At 31.6% G+C, this 21,318-nt stretch overlaps 2 protein-coding genes across 2 annotated transcripts in view; one reads left to right on the forward strand and one right to left on the reverse strand.

The window, feature by feature from the left end:
* The first annotated feature begins 786 nt into the window (after positions 1-786).
* Positions 787-18,300, forward strand: LOC139513060 (nose resistant to fluoxetine protein 6-like). The gene is made up of 15 exons (XM_071301173.1): positions 787-1,269; positions 2,293-2,480; positions 3,123-3,198; positions 3,970-4,063; positions 4,350-4,534; positions 6,122-6,289; positions 8,456-8,552; positions 9,141-9,233; positions 9,850-10,018; positions 11,779-11,858; positions 13,848-13,955; positions 14,725-14,848; positions 16,450-16,636; positions 17,009-17,151; positions 17,605-18,300. The coding sequence occupies exons 1-15, from the start codon at positions 876-878 to the stop codon at positions 17,731-17,733; spliced, it is 2,235 nt and encodes a 744-aa protein (XP_071157274.1). The 5' UTR covers positions 787-875; the 3' UTR covers positions 17,734-18,300.
* An 887-nt stretch (positions 18,301-19,187) lies between these two features.
* Positions 19,188-21,318, reverse strand: part of LOC139513064 (argininosuccinate synthase-like) — a 70,220-nt gene continuing 68,089 nt past the window's right edge. Inside the window, exons 13-15 of the mRNA XM_071301180.1 lie at positions 20,591-20,747; positions 20,019-20,084; positions 19,188-19,334 (exon numbers count right to left, since the gene is read on the reverse strand). Of these exons, the coding sequence (XP_071157281.1) occupies positions 19,292-19,334; positions 20,019-20,084; positions 20,591-20,747 (266 nt within the window). The 3' untranslated portion in view covers positions 19,188-19,291. The remainder of the gene's footprint in view (positions 19,335-20,018; positions 20,085-20,590; positions 20,748-21,318) is intronic.

Genomic DNA, 21,318 nt, shown 5'->3' on the forward strand with positions numbered 1-21,318 from the left:
TTGTTACAGAAGATAATAATAATAATGATAATATTTTTTCAGGTAAAGGCAATATATAGAAATACATAAGGCAACCTTTAAATATAGCAATGATTGTTATATAGGAACAACTAATGTCTTTAACCCAATGGTGACCCATATAAGCAAATAGCTTATTTCAAATGAAGTCATTTTAGTGTTGATAATAAAATAATTTATCAATCAATTTTACAGCAATGAAAAGTATCCATGAATCCGAGCTTAACATATTCGTATAGAAATAAACTAATAAAATCTGAATCTGACATTGACCTGAGTTTACTCATTATCTTTTTTTTAAATCATATTTACATATTAATTTTTGAGGATGATAGTTCTCTCAACCAATAATCGAAAGCCGCTATGACAAAGAAAATTTGCCGAAAGTTATGTTAGTTTAACAATGTTACATGCAGTTCAAATATTGGATTCGGAAACAAGTTTGGAAATATAAATCCGTTATGAAAGTTTTGTTAAACAACAACAATTTATCAATCAACTAATAAACTTTTCACTTCATTGTCTCTTCTGTATTTTTTTTCATGTTTTTTTAAACATAAAATTTTAAAATTAAACTAGATGAGTTTAATTAGTCGGTTAAAAATTAAGTTTAGTGCAATATATAAAATTGAACGTCTCTTTATTAACCTTCATGTCACATGTTTATGTCATCATTTATGAGATATACATGCACACTGTCCTTTGTAACTGTGATAAACGTCAGAATGAAAATATTTACATATCAAGTTATCAGTAAATATTATGCGAAGTAAAGTTACAAAATACCTCAATTTTAATCAAGTTTGTGAACACTAAGGTGATCAATCTCAAACTCAGATCTGGGGAATATTCCTACAATGAATCTGTCCGTTGTCACGTGTCTTGTTCTTTTCACTTTCCAAGTTTATTCTTTAAATCAAAACCAGGGATATATAGATAATTTTTTACATGTGAACAAACTTTTTCAAGAACAGAAGTATAACATAAAAAAATCGCCATTGAAATATGCACAAATGGCCGAATCTATAGGCAAAGCTACAGATCTTAGAACCATGTTCAGTCTGCGAAAAGAGTTAACAGCACAAATAAGTGTTGCGGCAGACAATGTGACAGAAATTCCAGGTCTTGTTAGCACCAGTTCAAACCAAGAACCAACCAAGCCACCTGAACCAGATATATCAGAACTTTGTAAAATTCATGCAAATGGAATAATTGAAGGAATAAATCAGCAACAATTTTGGGCACTGAGAAGTAAGTCTGTATTTAATAAAGGACTCAAAATCGTTCAAACTAGTTTTAAAACTAGATTAAACTAGGAATGATCGACGTTTTTAAACAAGACAAAAAAGCTTATATAGATTTCGACTGATGATAACTTCGATCTCTGAATAGGCATTTGAATCAAAGATATTAAAAGATTGAAATCTCTGTTTGATACAATATTTCAAACAAGATTCAAATGCCTATTTAGAGATCGAAGTTATCATCAGTCGAAATCTATATAAATTTTAAAGATATTAAGACATAAATGAGAAAATAGGCAGATCATGAACATACAAAAGAAAAAAAGGAAAAATAAACATCGAAAAATCATAAATCTGAAATTAAAAAGACAAATTTAAGAGAATAACCAATACAGTTTCCAAGCTAAATGATCGTCCAACAAGAAAAATGACACGAAGGTTAAACATTGAGTGACATTAGGTCTCTGTATGAATTATCTAAATATAGGAACTTTTAATCACTAACATTGAAGAATACCCTTTCACAAATAACTTTTAATATGAATATAGTTTCAAGTGAGCTTTCTGTTCATACAAAGAAAAAAATGTAAATAAACAAAATGGAGGGATATAACTTACATGGTTATGTAATGAACTTGTCAATCGTTACAACATCCGATGCTCTCAAGTAACCAGATACATGCTAATTTTGTTATAAACCTACACTCAGGTGCCTATGGTCTGTCTAAAATCTTCTTGGTTTTGATATTTTAAATTTGAATCGTATGATAATACACATGTCGACGCAACTTGTATTACTCGGTTCAGACTCCTTTTTATGTCTGTCTTTTAGTTGGACAAGTGTGACACATAAACAAAGAATTGGTACCTATACGATGTATTCATGTTCAGTATTTTAAGAGCCAAATTTCGTTCATTATGTTTTTTGACATTGAAGGGAGAAGACTTTTTATATTCCACTAGTTATGATAGAAAGACTACAATAATCATCAGTACGATTAACGAGATGTTTTTTCTTTTTTGTTTTCAGTGTTGGACTCTGCAGGTAAACCCCCTGCTAATTTGCTGGGCGGGGGATTCAAATGGCTCGGTGACTATGAAGAATGTCTAGACATTGAAGGTCAAACAGTCGCTAATAATTTAACATATGCTTTTGGAACACAATATTGCATGGTTACCGTAGTTAACATACAAGCTTTACCACCAGTACTACCTCTGGTGAGACATAACACTTGATCTTATATATTGGGGTAGTAAAGTAACAGTCAATCGCAATAACATTGCTCTTCCGGTAAGTCCGGGCATTTCGTTGACATAAAGTTAAAAAAAAAACGTACCCAAGTTACGGGACGAACGGATTTTTACCGGCCATTATTGTCTGTCTTCATGACTTTTTAAATTGAGAACATAAAACAAAGCTACATAGTCATAGCAACAAGTTATTTTCTTAAACGAAATAATTATGAAACTAAGCATTGTACAACATGTCACTTGTTCAAAATGTATTGAAACAGGTAAATTAAAAACAAAGGCCAAGGGAAGAAATAAAAAGATAGCATGACATAATACATTTTCATGGATCTGAATTATATAGACAGTTATTTTGTTCGTCTTTTTTACTCGCCGCTATGGCGCTCTACATTTTTCGACTTATTGGTGTTGACGCTCGTATCTTCACTATTTTGCAAATCAAAAAACGAAATTGAAAACAAAAATGCTGAGGAGTGATAATTTTAGATACCTTAAAAACTACGTCTTAGATCCTCGCAATAACAAGTACTTTACTTTTAATGCAAAACGAAATGATTGCAAAAATATAAATTGGTTAGCAAATTTTAATCGCAATTGAACATGTTTTAGTACACACCGTTAAATATTGGAATGTGTATGCCAAACAGTTGCACAGTCAATGACACACAACGTTTAATTGATATAGGTATGTATGATTTAATTCCAATATTTGCATAAAATTTCTCAAAATAAATGCATCTTGTATGTTATTGAATGTTGTAATGTTTAATCAACAGAAAAAATATTGACAATATGAGAGTATTATCAGTACAAGAAACATATAATGCAAACATCTTGAGATAAAGAACACCAATACAAGATTTGTTTCTTTACTTTTTTGGTGTTTTCCCTGTGCATGTACTGGTTTTGTTCATCGGGGGATTCCCCATACCTCCATATCCTTGTCAATGTTCATCGGGGAATGCCCCATACCTCCATATCCTTGTCAATGTTCATTGGAGGATGCCCCATACCTCCATAATCTTGTCAAATTGGCAGAATCCATAACTATCAGGTGATTATATACCCTAGTGATAAACTTCTGTACAAACTGTGTACTAATAGATTATCGTATTAGATAGTTATCACTTACATTATGATTTCTTGGAAATTGTTAGAAACCGATTCAATTCATATATTGTACAACATTGTGTCTTAATCATATTGAATCACTTGTAATCATTTGTATGTAATTAATGTTGATTGTTCTGCTCCTTGGGGGCACTTTGATTAGCAATAAAGTATATTTGAATTTGAATTTGAATTTGTACAGTATATTTCAAATATTTCAATATACACATACGTTTTGAACTAATATATAAAATATATGTATATATACTTATTTGGATTTTAAAACTATCTTTTCATGAAATATTGTTTACATTGACATTGATATTTCATTCAATTGTACTTGTAGCTGTGAAAAATGTGACAAACAACCTATTTATAGCCTACCAAGCCGAATGCCAAGAACCAGATAGACCGTATGATACTAGGGCTGTAATCGTACTGTAAGTAGTCGTGAAGTAAAATTGATATTAAACTATATATGTTTAAGATGAGAAATATTACATCTTATGTATGTTTAATAGAAGAATTCCTGCTCCAGAAGACCAACTTAATTTTATTAATAAATAATTAATATCTACTACTATCAGTCATATCCCGTAATCCTACTTTTGTTCAAATATACAAATTTGGTGTGTTTTGTTGAACGATAATAAAAACAACGATGATAAAGGGTATTTTCAAACAAATGTGTTTATTTCAACAAAAAGTACTTCTACTTATTTTTAGGGTGGTTATATCCTTCTTCATAACCATAATGACAGCTGGTACTGCATACGATATAACATTAATACAGTGGCCTAAGTGGCAACAGGCCGCAAAGCAAAAGGGACCCGATGCAATAGTTGCAGTTGAGGCAAACGAGAAAATCCCATTACTCACAGATAGTGATCAGATAGTACAATATCAACCAGGTATGACTTACATTTGCGTCAATTATCAACCAGGTAAGGCTAACATGTGTGTCCATTATCAACCAGTTATGACTAACATTTGTATCCATTATCAACCAGTTATGACTAAAATATGACAATTATCAATTAGGTATGGCTTACATTTGTGTCATATTTCAAGTGGGTATTGCTAATTTTTGTGTCAATTATCAACCATGTTTGGCTTACATTTCTGTCAATTATCAACCAGGTATGGGTTACATTTGTGTCCATTATCAACCAGTTATGGGTAGCATTTGTGTTCATTTTCGATCATGTATGGCTAACATGTGTGTCCATTATGAACGAGGAAAGGTTATTATTTGTGTCCATTATCAACCAGGTATGGGTAACATTTGAATCCATTGTTAACCAGGTGTTGGTAATATTTGTGTCCACTATCAACCAGGTATGGTTAACATATGTGTCCATTCTTAACCAGGTATGGGTAGCATTTGAATCCATTGTTAACCAGGTGTGGCTAACATTTGTGTACATTATCAACAAGTTATGGCTAACATTTCTGTCAATACTTAACCAGGTATGGCTAACATATGTGTCCATTCTTAACCAGGTATGGGTAACATTTGAATCCATTGTTAACCAGGTGTGGCTAACATTTGTGTACATTATCAACAAATTATGGCTAACATTTCTGTCAATACTTAACCAGGTATGGCTAGTATTTGTGTCCTCTATCAACAAGGTATAGCTGACATTTGTGTCCTCTATCAACAAGGTATAGCTGACATTTGTGTCCTTTATCAACCAGTTATGGGTAGCTTTTGTGTTCATTCTCGATCATGTATGACTAACATGTGTGTCCATTACCAACCAGGAATGCGTATTATTTGTGTCCATTATCAACCAGGTATGGGTACATTTGTGTACATTATCCACCAGGTGTTGGTAATATTTGTGTCCATAATCAACCAGGTATGGCTAACATATGTGTACATTCTCAACCAGATATGGGTAACATTTGAATCCATTATTAACCACGTGTGGCAAACACTTGCGTCAATTATAAACGAGGTATGGCTTACATATGTGTCTACTAGTATCTCAACCAGGTATTGGTAACATTCAAGTCAATCATTAACCAGGTTTGGCTACCATTGTACCAATTGTCAAGCAGGTATTGCTAACATTTGTGTCAATTATCAATCAGGTATGTCTAACATGATCAGGTATGGCTAACGTACAAGTCAGTTATTAACCATATATGGCTTACATTTGTGTCAATTACCTAAGGTATGGCTAATATTGGTGCCATATATCAATCAAGTATGACTAACATTTGTGTTCAAAATGTTAATTTCAACTTTCATTTTCTTGCTTATCACATAACTGATTTGAAAGAAGGCATGATCATATGAAACAGATTTATTTATCATGTTGTATAAAATATAAATTCATTATACTAGATATAAGTTGCAGTGGGTAGATAGCATTTTGTCATAATACATATTATGAGTCTTTTCTTTTAAACTGTATATATCCAAATGTAACTTTGTCTAAAAATAAAAATGTCTAGAACTAAAATGTTACTACTATTTACAATTTCAGGAATATTTGGAAAACTCCTGCTTGCCTTTTCTGTATATACTAATGGTTCAAAACTTCTTAGTACGCATCAACCTGAAGGTTCATTGACAGCTATCAATGGAATCAGATTTATATCAATGACTTGGGTTATACTAGGACACTCATATATATTTGTACTTTCTGATGTTGGTAAGATTTTTTTATTTTTTTCTAAATATTGATAGGAAGTTAGAAACATAGCAATTGCTTCAATCGTAAAATACGTCGTCAAATGTATTTCCACAACTAAGATACAGTTTATATACTTCAGGAAGAAAAAATATATACAAAATTTGTATGACGGCAAATTAAACAGTTGCAACAATTATTCAAACCGGAGTTCAATTGATTAATATATATATCACTGGCATGAAGATGTCAGCAAAATTGCAGTACAATTGGGCAAGTGTTGAAACAAAGGGCGTCGACACAGAAATAAGGTGCACACAGAAAAAATTTGGAAACGATTCATGCACTCAATTCTATTTCTTCAAAAAGATGAAAATGAGAAACGTCATGCAAAAGACCCTATTCATCTCGGTTTTAACATAAAAAATTTAAGTACCCTTAAAAAAGTATGACAAAGTGTCAAAATTTTCAGTAGTTTTCATCCTTTTAACTAAATAACTGTATGAGCTACGTAAAATATGTGGACATTACCGAAAAAAATCAAAATGAGTAAAGCAATGGAAAAAAATCCTTCTAAATCGAATGAAAAAAGAAGTTGCAGTTCGTCGACAAAGCATGCATAAAAGCAAATAAAACACAGATCAATAACGGTTTCAGCATTTGCAGCAGTACTTTTGTGCCAATTACTGTTTTTCAGCGGTATCATTTGCGCCAAATTTTGTTTTCCAAATGTATCAATTGCGCCAATTTTCGGAACTCATTTGCCCCAATTTACCTGTACACATATATATCATAAAAGTATCATATGTTCGGATATATTTCACCATGAAGATGAGCATCTGTAGACAGTCAATGTACAGAGAGAGAATAAAACTTGCTGAATATTTGATAAAGATATGCAAATAAAGAAGAAAATAGAAGCTTTTGCTGACTATGTTTTAGTCAATATGTTGATGACACAGTGCTTTGTTCCCACCATGCTTATGGGCATTATTATTATTTGGCATTATTACGAACTTTTATGCATTTCATCCTTCAATGTTTGTGTGTTTGGACAATAAACAAGCTACTACATACATTAAATTGGGAAGTACCCATGTAGCAGCAGTAAGAAGAAAACATGTTTCAGAAAAGGAAACATTTGCCGTGTAAACTGTCGGTTCCACGTCCGAATTAAAGAGGAGGGAAGTCATTTTTCTTCTAATTGGCGCAATTTTATGTTGTTTTTTTTTTTTGGCGTAAATGACACCATGTAACTTTAAAACATGTGGTGCAAACGTAGCATTGGAGAAAAAGTAATGGCGCAATCGGATCTCTCCCTCCGAATTTGGATATTTTCAAAAAAAAAAAAATATACGTCATATCACAAATATTTCCAACTTTGTATGGTTTCAAGGAGTTGCGGCTCATTGAAATCGGTATCGTCCTTTAGTAGTATTAATAATTCTTGCATGTAATATTAATCTTTGCAACTCGAGTGTGTATGTAATAAAACACCATTAACTGATGCAAAACCACTATAATTTAATGTTAAATAATGCCAATACTTTAATGAACAATTTAAAAATGAATCACTGTGATACAGCGATCATAGACGACGTCATCTAATTAACAAATAAATTACAATCATTATTGGTTGCACTTAAATTTACGAGGTTATCCTTAAAATTTAAAAAAAAAACCGGAAACGTATACTATTACATGTACATAACATGATATGTAGCAGTGGAATCATTGGTCTTATAATAACATAGTGTTGACATGAATTATCATCAATATGGTCACATATATGTATAAAACTTTGAATTGTTTGAAATACTAAGGATTATCTACACTAGGAATGTATTACATTGGCAAAACTTTTCGAATTATGATGTTTAAATACTCTACAACTTCAGACTTAGTTTAAACATTTAACCTTTTTTTATTCGAGCATCAGTGATGGGTATTTTGTTCCATACCTGAGATCTTTGATGAGTTTCTATTGCAACATACAAGTTAACTTCTTATGCATATGCATAAATAAAGGCATCAGTAGTATACCGCTGTTCGAAAATCATAAATCGATTGTGACAAAAGCAAAGTCATGTCTTTGGGATATAGCAACTAAAAAAAGTTGGAAAAGAGAGTTTTCTATTCTTTTTGTGTTTACTTTTAATATTTTATACTGGGTATTTTCATTTACAGATAATGTCGGTACATTTCTTCCTGAAATGATGAAAAGAGTTACATTTCCTGCAGTTAGTAACGCTCTTGTATCAGTGGACACCTTTTTTGTTTTGAGGTAAACAATAAAAAAACTAGTACAAAGTCGTGGTAAATGGAAACAGATTTTTCCTAGAATGTTTATCAGTTTTGTTGTAAGAATTAATTTAAAACTCAATGACTGATGCACACCAAACGACAATTGAAAATTTACTTTCAATTAAAACAACTGGAAATAATTAATATCTTAAGATTGTATATAGATATTAGAAGATGTGATATGAGTGCTAATGAGATAATTTTCCATCCAAGTCACAATTTGTAAAGGTAAACCATAATAGGTCAAAGTACGGTCTTCAACACGGAGCCTTAGCACATACCGTACATCAAGCTATAAAGGGCCTAAAACATAACTAGTGTAAAACCATTAAAACAGGAAAACCAACGGTCTAATTTGTATAAAAAACGAAAAACAATTTTGACAATTTTGAAAAGAAAATAAATTATTTGATGACTACAACATGATATAAAACAAATCGACTAAAAATACGTAAAACACGCAGCTCAAATGTCAATGTCTACAGTTCAGATTTATTTCCTAAAATTATTAGATTATTGAAACATTACTTACGTAATGAATGTTTTGTTTTATTTCCTATTTCTTTAGTGGCCTGTTATTGACATACCTTGTGATGAAGGAAATGGCGAAGAAACGAGGAAAACTAAACTGGGGAATGTTTTATTTCCATAGATTTTGGAGGTAAGACCTAGTTTATGATCTAGAGAGGATATGTATGGTATGTATCAATGTAACACAATAAGACTCTCAAAGACATAAAGATGTTAAAAAAAAAGAATAACACTTGTTAATCGTGTTTTGCCAGTCTTTAGAATATGAAATCAACTTCCATGTTAATCTGACCGCTCTTCAAAGTAGTCATATTCACTATTTCAGACATTTCCACCTAAATTTTTAAACAATATTTCAAACACTTTGTCTGGTCAATTGTGATCTGTTCAATTGATTTTCAAAGATTCCAGCCAAACCTGTCTTACAATTGCAATGCATTGTTTCAAAATCACTTTAATAAATATTCAATTGCATTTCATATTTTATTGAAATAAAAAACAACAAAAACACCACTCTGATCTGTTTAATAAATGAACATTTCAGGCGATACAAAATTACAAAAATGACATTCGCTACTTATTTACAGCTTATTGCATGTAGTGTTGTCAAAACTTCGTGTACCCACCATGAAAAAATCGTTCATTACACAATTTTTTTTCTGTGTCATTGTGGTGCTGGCTTATAGCGGTAAGTTCATATCTCATTCATTCATATTTAACTGGTGTATGACTTTACTATTTTCCAGATTAACCCCTCCATACATGTTGGTATTGATGGTTTATGTTTCATTATTTCCATATACCGGTAGTGGTCCTCAATGGAAAAAAGACGGAAATGAGTATAATTACTGTAAAACGTCTTGGTACTATAATCTGCTGTACATCAATAACTTTTTTGACAAACAAGAAGATTCGGTATGTTTGACAGTTCATAGATCATTTTACTATAACATCGGGACAATGGCTCAAGTAGATAGAGTCTTTAACAAGATTGTGTCTCAAGTATTCGCACTATCATTCAGTGGACCGTGAAAATGGGATCAAAATCTCTAATTTGGTATTAAAATTAGAAAGACCATATCATATGTCAACCAAGTGTCAAGTTGATTGGACTTCAAATTCATCAAAAATTAACTCGACCAAAAACTTTAACATGTAGCGGGACAGACGGACGAACGGAAAAACGAACGGACGGCCGGACGGCCGGACGCACAGACCAGAAAACAAAATGCCCATAAATTGGGCATCAAAATCAAAATGTTACAAAGGAAGAACAGAAAATATACAGAGATAAGGAGACGCTTAGAATGTACGACCTTTATCTACTTGAGAAACCAATACCATATAATTGGTTATGAAAGCCCCGACATGAAATATAGAAAATCAACAGCCGATTCTATAACATAACAATTCACGAAAACTAAAATAAGGCCTATGAAAGAACAAGCTCCATAATTGGTACATAAACATAAAGAATGTGGCGGGGTTAGACATGTTTGTGAGCGCTCAATCCTCCCCTAACCCGAAACAGTGGTGTGATAGCACACCATAAAAATAAACGTTGAACTTCAGTTGCAATTTTAAATAAAACAAACTATCGGTATAAGGCATAAAACAACTAACATAAAAGCAATAGAAACAAAGCACCAAAATACGAGTACTATCAGTATCTCAAAGCTAGCTTGACTAAAGTACCAATGAGTCTACTTCCAACGGATTTATTGTTGAGACGTCAAAAACAGTCTGAAGAAACGCACGACCTTGTGCAATGGCAAACTATAAGCAAACAGTATCGACAGCATTTAGTATTATGAGTTCTCATAACTGTACATATGTATAACAATATAAAAAAGAAGATGTGGTATGATTGCCAATGAGACAACTATCCACAAAAGACCAAAATGACACAGACATTAACAACTATAGGTCATCGTACGGCCTTCAACAATGAGCAAAGCCCATACCGCATAGTCAGCTATAATAGACCCCGATAAGACAATGTAAACAACTCAAACGAGAAAACTAATATATGTTTATTTATGTTTTAATTTTCCAAAAATGATCATTCATGTAAGTACTATATAAACCAATATATTAAGATTTTGCTACTGAATTAAATTGATTATATTTAAACATATTTTTATTCAACGGGTCAAATAGTTCATATGGATCGTATTTAATTGTACGGGCTTTATCAACAACATCAGCATAAACATTGAGATGGGGTGTCTCTTTCTCTTCAGAACTTTAAAGGTAAAGTTAAGTGTTCTAATCAAATATACATGTATGCACAATGTCATCTTTTTCTCAAACTGAATTTGACCTCTTTACATTAAATCGTCTCAGTGTTGTTTCCATTAACGAAGGTATCTGATTTGGCGTTTATCAACATACACTTTCCTTTCAAACAGAAAGAAATAAAATAATGAAAATACTACTCAAAGGACAATTCAAAACAGAAAGCTTGTTAAGCCCTCAATCATACCAAACGAATGGAAAAAACCTGTTATATTCCTAACTTGGTACAGGCATTTCTTTTGGTAGAAAGTCCTAATAGGTAAATACTTAATGATGACTGGGAATTGATACTAGTCTTGGTTTATTATCAGAGCATAAGAAAACTGTCTACTGAAACACTTATATATAAAATATTACTATTCAAATTTTGTTTTCAGTGCTTTGGATGGGCTTGGTACTTAGCAAATGATATGCAGTTTTTTGTAATTAGTCCTTTAATACTACTTCCGCTGTTTTAGTAAGTATTTTAATAAACTGAATTGTTGAAGTGAAATAAGAAATTAATCAACTCAACAAAATTGCTTACAATTATGCTTTATGACATACAATATGAATCAAACTTAAGGTAACTGGGGTGTCTAAATTATAATCCATAAAATTTTTCAATAATTTGACAAAATATAGTTTATATCATGCTTTTTAAAAAAAAAAAGAAAAAAGAATTGGTCACGGGGCTTATTTTTACGCAACATGGTGTTCAAAATTAACAGGTTTGTATAGATTTTGCATGGAAAACCAAATTTTCGGCAATAAAGCGTAAACTACACCATAGAACTTTGAGATAACATATGAGAAGATAGCTGTTATAGTATGCTTTCAGTTAAGAAAAAGAAAAAATGGGGTCACCATACCAATTTCTTTCTACATTATAAAATAGGTAAATTCCCAACACATTATATTGTAAAAGTACCTTAATCTGAATTATCTGCCCTTGCATTTGAGTTGCCTTCCCTTATGTGGTAAAGTTGGAAAAAAATTAATCAAACAAAAGTTTTCTGTTTTTGTTGTAAAATACAACCATAAGTATGATAAACATGTAATTTTCTATATTGAAATGAAAGGTCTTACACATGAATTACCTACTTCTCTAAACATTTGCTCATTCTATTAAAGATCTAGTCCTTGTTTTCTGGTATTTCCAAATCCAAGATGGAGGAAGTCACCCTATCTACCTTAAATATGTGTGTGTGTGTGTGTGTGTGTGTGTGTATTTTAATGCTGTTTGTTTACCACTGCTACATAAGAAATATACTATGAAGTAGTGATGCGGTTGCGTACATGTGAGTTAAGACTTTTAAGTGGGTATAACTTGTTAACATGAAGCTTTCCTCTCGTTTTATGCCAAGATCTTGTTGAAATATACCGCTTCCTTTTATGTCTTGAGAAGCTATGTGGTACTTTTTGAAAGGTTGAATACAGTTATAGACATATGATATTGTTTTATTTTAACTTTCACCCGAAAAGAATATCCGTACTTGTTGGAATGTGAAGTAGAAAGGCATTTTAAATGTCATAGTTTGAATGTAATTCAATGGTTAAACATTATTGCACAAGTCAGAAATCTGGAACTCTGAGAGAACTCATTTAGTTTTTCAATCTTCGCAAGATTTTTTTATCTTTGAAAATCTTGGAAAAAATTTAAAAATGACAACTTTAATTGAACTTTAACGTTTGAAATTTACAAAAACTTCAAAGAATTTGGTTAACCAACATTAGAAAAAAGTTTTATTTTTATGTAGTTTTTTCTGTTAAACTTTCAATCCTAAGTTCTTTAAAATCATATAATAGGGCTCGCGGGTATAAATATATATTTTTTTCCAATATAGGATTTCGCTATATTTTTTTAATAAATGAACTTTATCCTTGTGTGATTTTCATTTTTAGTTTCTTGTGTATAATTCGGAGTTTAGTATGACGTCCATTATCACAGAACTAGTATACACATTTTTAAGGGGCCAGCTGAAGGACGCCTCCGGGTGCGGGAGCTTCTCGCTACATTGAAGACCCATTGGTGGCCTTCGGCTGTTGTCTGCTTTATGGTCGGGTTGTTGTCGCCTTGACACATTCCCCATTTGCTTTCTAAATTTTATTTATCATAAAAATTATACTTAATGGAAAAATGAAATAAAAAAATTTGTGTTAATGTCCTTTTTTTTCTGATGAACTAATAGGAGAAATACAGGTGATATCGAAATAAAGAAAGAACTAAATTACAGAAATCGCTTAAATTTAACAATATTTTAGTTTATTTACAGCTTATTTGAAAACTATAATAAAAAATATAGGTCACCGATGAGTTAAAAAAGATATTTCAATTTTAATGCCCAAAAAATGGCATTTTTGCACCAAAGGGAGACATCTTTAGAAACAGGATGAAAAGCGAGGCTCCGAGTACAAATACATTTTATATTTTCCGACAATGCACATATATTGTATATGTATTTAGTTTTCAACTAGCTGGATTTGCTGTACTATTAGCTTTTTTAACTGGAACATTGGTAGCAACGGGAGTTATGGCAACAACATGGAATGCTCCAATGTCAATGTTTGATGGGTAAATATAACTTAATGCCATAATTCATTTTTTTTTAAAGGAGAAAAAAGACACTAAAACACTACAAGAAGAAAAAAAAAACAATGAATAAATCATGTCAGTACTGAAGGACTGACTTCTGAGCTGATGTACCCTCGGGAACTGATAAGTATCAATCTAGTGCTGTTGAAATTAAAAACAACACGTTTAATAATTTAAAGGGATGATATCAATTCATCATTTCGAACTCTTGGTTAAAAATTTCCTTGTGAGCAGCAACCCTCTATCAAGGTAAAACATGATAGGACATACAAGCTCGGAGATATCGTTTAAACTATTGAAAGCAAACCAAACTGAAAATCAAAAGGAAAAACAAAAGCATATGTTGCCAATTAAAAGAACTAGGTGAAATACAGGTGCTAAAGCAGATGGATATGCAGTTGCTGTTCCACTTAATGCTGTTCACGGCGAGTAAAATTAATCTGGTGATACGTCGCGTTCTGTGACGTCACAATCGATAAACAGAGGCCGGTATTGTGGTATTGCAGATGGAACATTATCTTTGGTCATTTGTGTTAAAAACGATATCTTAAACGAATCTGCATTTTTGAAAATCTTGAGACTTGTATACTAATTTGAAAACCGCACTGTACGACAAATATAAAATGCACAAACACATTTGGTTAATGGCTGAATTATGTATATCCCCGTGTCCGTCATTTAATAGCATCTACGTTTGAAGCTACTTTTCATAAATGCGGACCTTAATTAATTTGTATTATTATTTCAGAGGAGATACGACTAACTGGGGGGAACTTTACATCAGGCCTTACTTCCGAATGGGACCTTACTTAGTGGGAATGTTTACTGGATATCTGCTTTATAAAACAGATTTAAAGTTGAAAATAAATAAAGTAAGTCTTTATTTAAGAATTTAATGCTTCTTTTTGTAACTTCGTTGGGGCGTAAAAGCGTTAACCGAAATACATTTTGTATGAAGCGTGGAAGCGCTTCATTTTAAAAATGTGCGCATGGGTCAACACTTTTACAATCCTATGGCGTTACAAGCATACATACTTATAATTACATTTTTTAGTTATGATCATGAAAACACGATTTTTATCAAGTTTTTATTAAATTTACCTGTGCACTTTATTATGGGACCTCGTGTCATCATGAATGATAAATTTTAATGTGTCATGCAGTTGATTAAGGAATAACGCGAGATTGCAGTTAGCCAATCAGAATAACGTATTATAATGAAACATACATCTAATGTAATGATATATTTGAGTGGCCTGGTTTGGGGGGGGGGGGGTCTCATCACGATTCACGAGTTGATCTTTTCGTCAATCACGATTAACAGAAAATGAATTTCCATGATCACGGATCACGGAAATATGAGAAAAAAAATCTGTAGAAAAAAGGATCACGGAAAAAATATTAAACTTCTACTATCCTAGAAGCATCCTTCGTTTAATATATCACATATTCATAAATAAATAGACTAATATAATGTACTTCAATTTGCAACCAAGCATGTACTCCAACATAATTAATATGTATACAAACTGTTTCGCCTGTTAATTTGCCTATATCGTGTGATCCTTAATCAATAGGTCATGACCAGATCAACTAGCATATATACAGAGTCAAAGCTTTTCACTTATGTAATTTTTTTCCGAAAATTAATTTCTGTAGTAATCTGTATACATACTATGATACATAGAATGTAATCTAACCATTTATTATTATTATTAATTTACTGAACAATCTCCCTGTTTGTTCAGTAAAACTAACACTACAGGGGTGCCTTGTCAAATGCTGTAGACATGGTATTCATTATAACAGCAATAGTGCAATAAATCAGATTTTAGAAGAAAAAAAAAAGAAAAACGGATCACGATAGCAAAAATGCGCCGATCACGAAGAACGAAAATAACCCATCAGGCCCCTCATATTTATATGATTATATATTATGTATGTAATCTTTAAATTAGCTGAACCTTTTACAGGATGTTTCCGTTTCTCTTTTATCATAAAGATTTAAGTTTCGGAATCCCCTGATTATCTCAATTGATGAAAACTGATTTGAGCATTTTCATTATATGTGCATGTGAACACTTTCAAAAAGAAAATAGCTGACTTGGAGTTAGATGGCATAATTATATGTCCACATGTTATGTGTATCATTGTGGGATAACAGTGTGAATCCTCATTAAATTTTCTGGGTTTTTTTTTGTGGCTGACTAGTTTACTTTCATCTTCTTGTCCTTTTATCATAACGTATATCTAAACTGTTAATAATAGCTCCATATTTTCTATGTTATATATGTATATATATTTTTAAAGGAAATGAAAAACTGAGAAGACAAGTTTGTCTTACTCTAGCATATGTAAGAAGCTCTTTGTTATTCACTTCTGAAAGTTCAATTTAACATTCCGTATAAGAACCATCAGTATTTAAATAATATTTTCAAAACAGAATTTCTATTGAAGTGTATCTCTTTTTCAGTTTGTTAATTTATTTTGTTGGTTAGTTGCCGCTGTATTAGCATGTGCAGTTTTATACGGTATATATGATGACGTTAACGGTAATCGTCCGTCACAAGAAGTGTCGTCATTCTACATTTCGGTGCACAGAACCGTTTGGGGCGCTGCAGTCTCCTGGGTGATATTTGCATGTGCTCATGGATATGGAGGTAATAAGTTGTACAAACTTATATTTTGATTGTTTCTAGTGCAACTGTATCAAGTTTATAAGCGCTAGATTTGTTAAACATTATCATAATTTTGAAACATTCTTCACACAGTGTGATCTATCTATTATAAAAGATTATTTAAACCTGCTTTATGACATTTTTTAAATATTAATGGATGCTAAATACTTTATATTGGCGTTTTGGAACAAAATCTACATCGTACTTTGTATATATTTGTCCTTTTAACTATATTTTCTGTTACAAATATAGTTTAATAAATTTAAACAAAATTCATCCCAAGTATTTTTTCACATGCAGTAGGTTTGATGTATGTTAGATGGTATTACTCAATACAGCTTTTCCCTTTTATAGGTTATGTGAATACAGTATTATCCTGGAAAGGTTTTATTCCACTTAGCAGACTTACATATTGTGCATACCTTGTTCATCCTCCTATTATCTATTACTACATATTGACAAGACGAAGACTGATTCATTTTACTGATACAGAAATTGTAAGTGGGGCAAAAACAGTGTCTGGCCAATTTGCGTTTTCATCAAAATTATATTTTTGTGGTTTTTCACTTTTAAATTTCTATTGTACAATCTGTATCTATAGACGACTATTTCAGAAGCACCCGTGAACAAGTTGTGCAATACTAATATGATCATATAGATTTGCTAGTAATGGTTTCGCAACGAACGCCGCTGAGGATGAATTTCTTGATATTTTGTGGTGCCAAACTGGTCATTTCTTTTTTTATGAAAAACTTTGAAATTGCAAGACACTTGCTTACATTTTTTTCTTTTAATTTAAAAAAGGCTTTAAACACGATAAATAAATAAGCTCGTTAATAAAAATACTACTTGAGTAAACTTTAATTTTGAAGGATATATAAAATACATTGTGTATTTTGATAAATTAAAAACAATTCTAAATCAATTAAGCACGACATTTTTACTTGTAGATATATGAATTTTTAGGACATCTTGCCTTGTCATATGCAGCAGCATTTATAACTTCTATGGCCTTTGAGGCGCCGATGATGGGACTTGAAAAGGTGATTTTCAAGCGACAAGAAAAGAAGAAGAAATAGACGTTGGTTATGCACTGCAGAAATGATATTAAATGTGAATCAAATAACTTTTGCTGACAATTTGTTCTATAAAAAAAATGCAATAGGTTTTTCATTTTCTATTTCTAAAAACGGTAATATAGTAGCTTCAGACTGAAAAGCCTAAATTGTAACTCGACCCGGGAACTTTGCATACAGATTATACAGAAAACAAAGCATATTGATATAATGTACGTTCTCAATAACAAAGGGCGTAATTTTGTTAATAGAAGACTCTGTCATTTACATTACACAAATAACCCTTTCTCGAGTGATTGAATTAAAAAAAAATCGCAACAAATGTTGAACCTTTTTATTATTTTTATGGCATGCTTGTATATAAGTATCAGGCTACATTTCGAACAATGACACAGAAAAAGAGCATAATATAATTCGTTACTTATTCATTTATTTTTTTCATTTTTTTTTTAGTTTAAGATAAGCGACGGCTATCTTGACCATTTGACTTTTTATCATTTCAATTGTTTTCTTTGTTTATTCAGATTAAACGTATACGTCAGATAATAATAATTTGAATGAAATTTAGTGTGACAAAGTATAGTTTGGTATGTAAATGAATAAAAGTGTTGCAAACATGAACGAGTACAATTCAAATTTCCGCCGAAATATCTGACTAAACCAAACTTCTTATTTCCTGGTTTGAACATATTAACATGTATACAATTTGAAGTGATACAATTGCTTTACATTAGTGAAAGAAGTTCTAATACATGATATGTTTTAGGGAAGTGTAGTTTCGATGCAACAATGTGTATAACTGTTGGAATCTCTTCTTATTTTACGTATTGCATTTCATTCCCGATTGTAACATCTTGTCTGCGTATTTGGCGATGCTTTGGAGTTCACCCAAATCCCAAAGATATTGTATGTGATCTTGTCAATGATTATTTCCCTTGATCTATGAGGTTTAAACATCAACAAACTAAGCCATGGAGAAGACGGAACTAAGTTGAAAAACTTGTGTCTAATCCATTTGTTTTGAACAATAAAATATGTTTAAACTAACAAACTACCTTTGCCATAAGCTAAAACTGAGCTGTCCAAGGGTGTTCTAGCTCACACATGTGTAGAATTTCTAGTGTACATTTGTGTTTTCTACTGTAGAACAGTTTTAAATAACACAAATAAGAACACTTTCTGCACCTGAAAAAAAGAACAGTTCCAGTCGTTTCAGAATATAGACTGTTTGTTTAAGACAAAGTGTTAATCTTCGTCTTAGTAGGAAAACGAATAGGACAATTTTAAGTCCTTTAGCTGATGGATTAGAATTTGGATTCGCATCTTTAGTAGATGTTCCGTTGAAATATAATTGACGCAAGTGAAATAACTCTACAAAGCTACCTTTAAAACACAATACAATTGATATACAAATCTAATTTTATTTCAAATTTTAATAGCTATGATAGACCAATCTAATACACATAACGAAACTACAAGTTTATCTTGGTTTGAGGGTATTGAAACTAAGAATAAGAATTATGTCATTTAAAAACACACATGAAGGAATAATATATGCTGCCTATTTGTTCGACAAACTTCTAAGTCGCTGGAATTCTCGAAGACTGAAAATATAAAAAAGAACAAGTCATTCATTTATCCATGTAATTGGTGTCTTTATTGTATAATGAAAGTAACACTAAAAGAAATATCTTGTTTTGTGTCAGCAGAAACTTTTACCTTAATTTTGTTATTGTCTTTATTTTGGGGGAATTTATAAACCACGACCAAACGAGATTTTAAATGTAAAAGAAACTTATCAATTTAAAAAATATGTCAAATATTTATGTAATTTTTGGTATGAATTGAAAGCTTAAAGACCTGGAATTATTGTTGAAAGTTTCATTTTCTATAATAAAAAAGTAGTAAAAGGGCATAATTTGCCGCCGTTCTATCAGGTCAGAGAAACCTGGTTTTGTACTTCCAAGAATCGATGCACACTTATATGCAATTAAAAGTATGTTGATATTCTTAAAAAAACACCATGCTATGGGTTTCTTTTAACAAGGAATGACTGACTTTAATCAAACTAATGACAAAATTGCAATGAATGCCTATTTTTTTAAATGTTACATATAGAAAGTAATGAATCCTTAAAGGAGCGGTTCGATACCTTAGACGATTATTACCCTTGTTTATATTTATTTCAATTTTTGAGCGCAATAAAACGTCTTTTTGTTCCTCTTACTTAAATAAAAAAAAAATGTCGCTCTTTTTATACGTATACTAAATGTGTTATTTTATTTTACCGTAAAGCAGTTATCTTGATAAAACCGGTAGCATCTGTTGGTTCATAATCACCTTGAACATCCATACTGCAAAGAAGAACACATCTTTTTAACATGTCATCACGAGTATGATAAATCCATCATATTTTACCCTAGTAAGACATATTTATTCCACAAATCGGTGTATTTACCTTTCCAAGAAATGATTTCAGTTATATATATGCAGAGATGAACTTATTCATGTATCTAATTTCGTATACAAGAGCTATGTTTAATTGTTCGTTTGTGTTGTCTCGAGTGCAAATAAGCTTTGGAAATGCATGCCGGGAAATGCAAACCCTGGTCATGCACATGATTTCACTCCGTTTGTAGTTCATGTTATTTCCGTCGTTTTCAATCTTATTATGTCTGATTATATTTTGCATCATGTCTACAATATGTTCTGGTCAGATACATTATTATCCTTTCCGAACCTTGTCCCTGTACATTTATTTATTATTTTGCAGTCTTTGTTGGAGCTATCAAATTACATAAGGGACAAATATTTATCAAATGATTTATAAAAAGAAAGTGTTTACTGGTTTTTGACCTACCTAACTAATTCCTCATTGTAGAGAGATGTTGGTGACGTTCTACCAAGAACGTAGACACAACCTTTGTAGATTTTTAGGTTAACAGAACCTGTTTCACCGTCCTGGCTCTTCTGTATGCACGTACGTGTAAACTCACATTCAGGACTGAACCAAAATCCTAAAATTACAATTTGAAAAAAATATATACAAATGCTACATAATGGCGTCGTCAGTTTATTTTCGATCTATGAGTTTGATTGTCCCTCGGGTACCTTTCGCTCCTCTTTGAGTACACATTCAGTATGTAAAATTTGTGAAAAGGGAACGGAATTGTTATTACGACATAAGGAACATATCCAATATCATCTGTGATACGAATAATTCATAACGAATTTAGCATGGGGAAAAGCGCAAAAAGTATAGAGCGTAAAAGGATTTCTATAGAATAAGAAAAACAGCAGTCAATAATAGTGACTGAAGATATTGTTGATATTTTTATTAAAGAATCAACATCTGACGAAAACCACAGGTTGAGGATATATAATCACAATAATTTTGAAGCCCATATGTCACAGTAATAAAAAGGATAGCTTAAATCTGTAGAAAACGTCAATTGAACATCTACACCTGCCAGAATGAAGGCCAAAAGACGGGAAATAGGTGAAATAATATTATTAAGAATTTAATACCTTACCTCTGTATACTTGATCAGAAAACTTGATATCAAGGTCTCTTTTTATTCTTCTTAC

The sequence above is a fragment of the Mytilus edulis genome, chromosome 2 (genome assembly GCF_963676685.1).
Source record: "Mytilus edulis chromosome 2, xbMytEdul2.2, whole genome shotgun sequence".
Classification (NCBI taxonomy): Eukaryota; Metazoa; Mollusca; class Bivalvia; order Mytilida; family Mytilidae; genus Mytilus; species Mytilus edulis.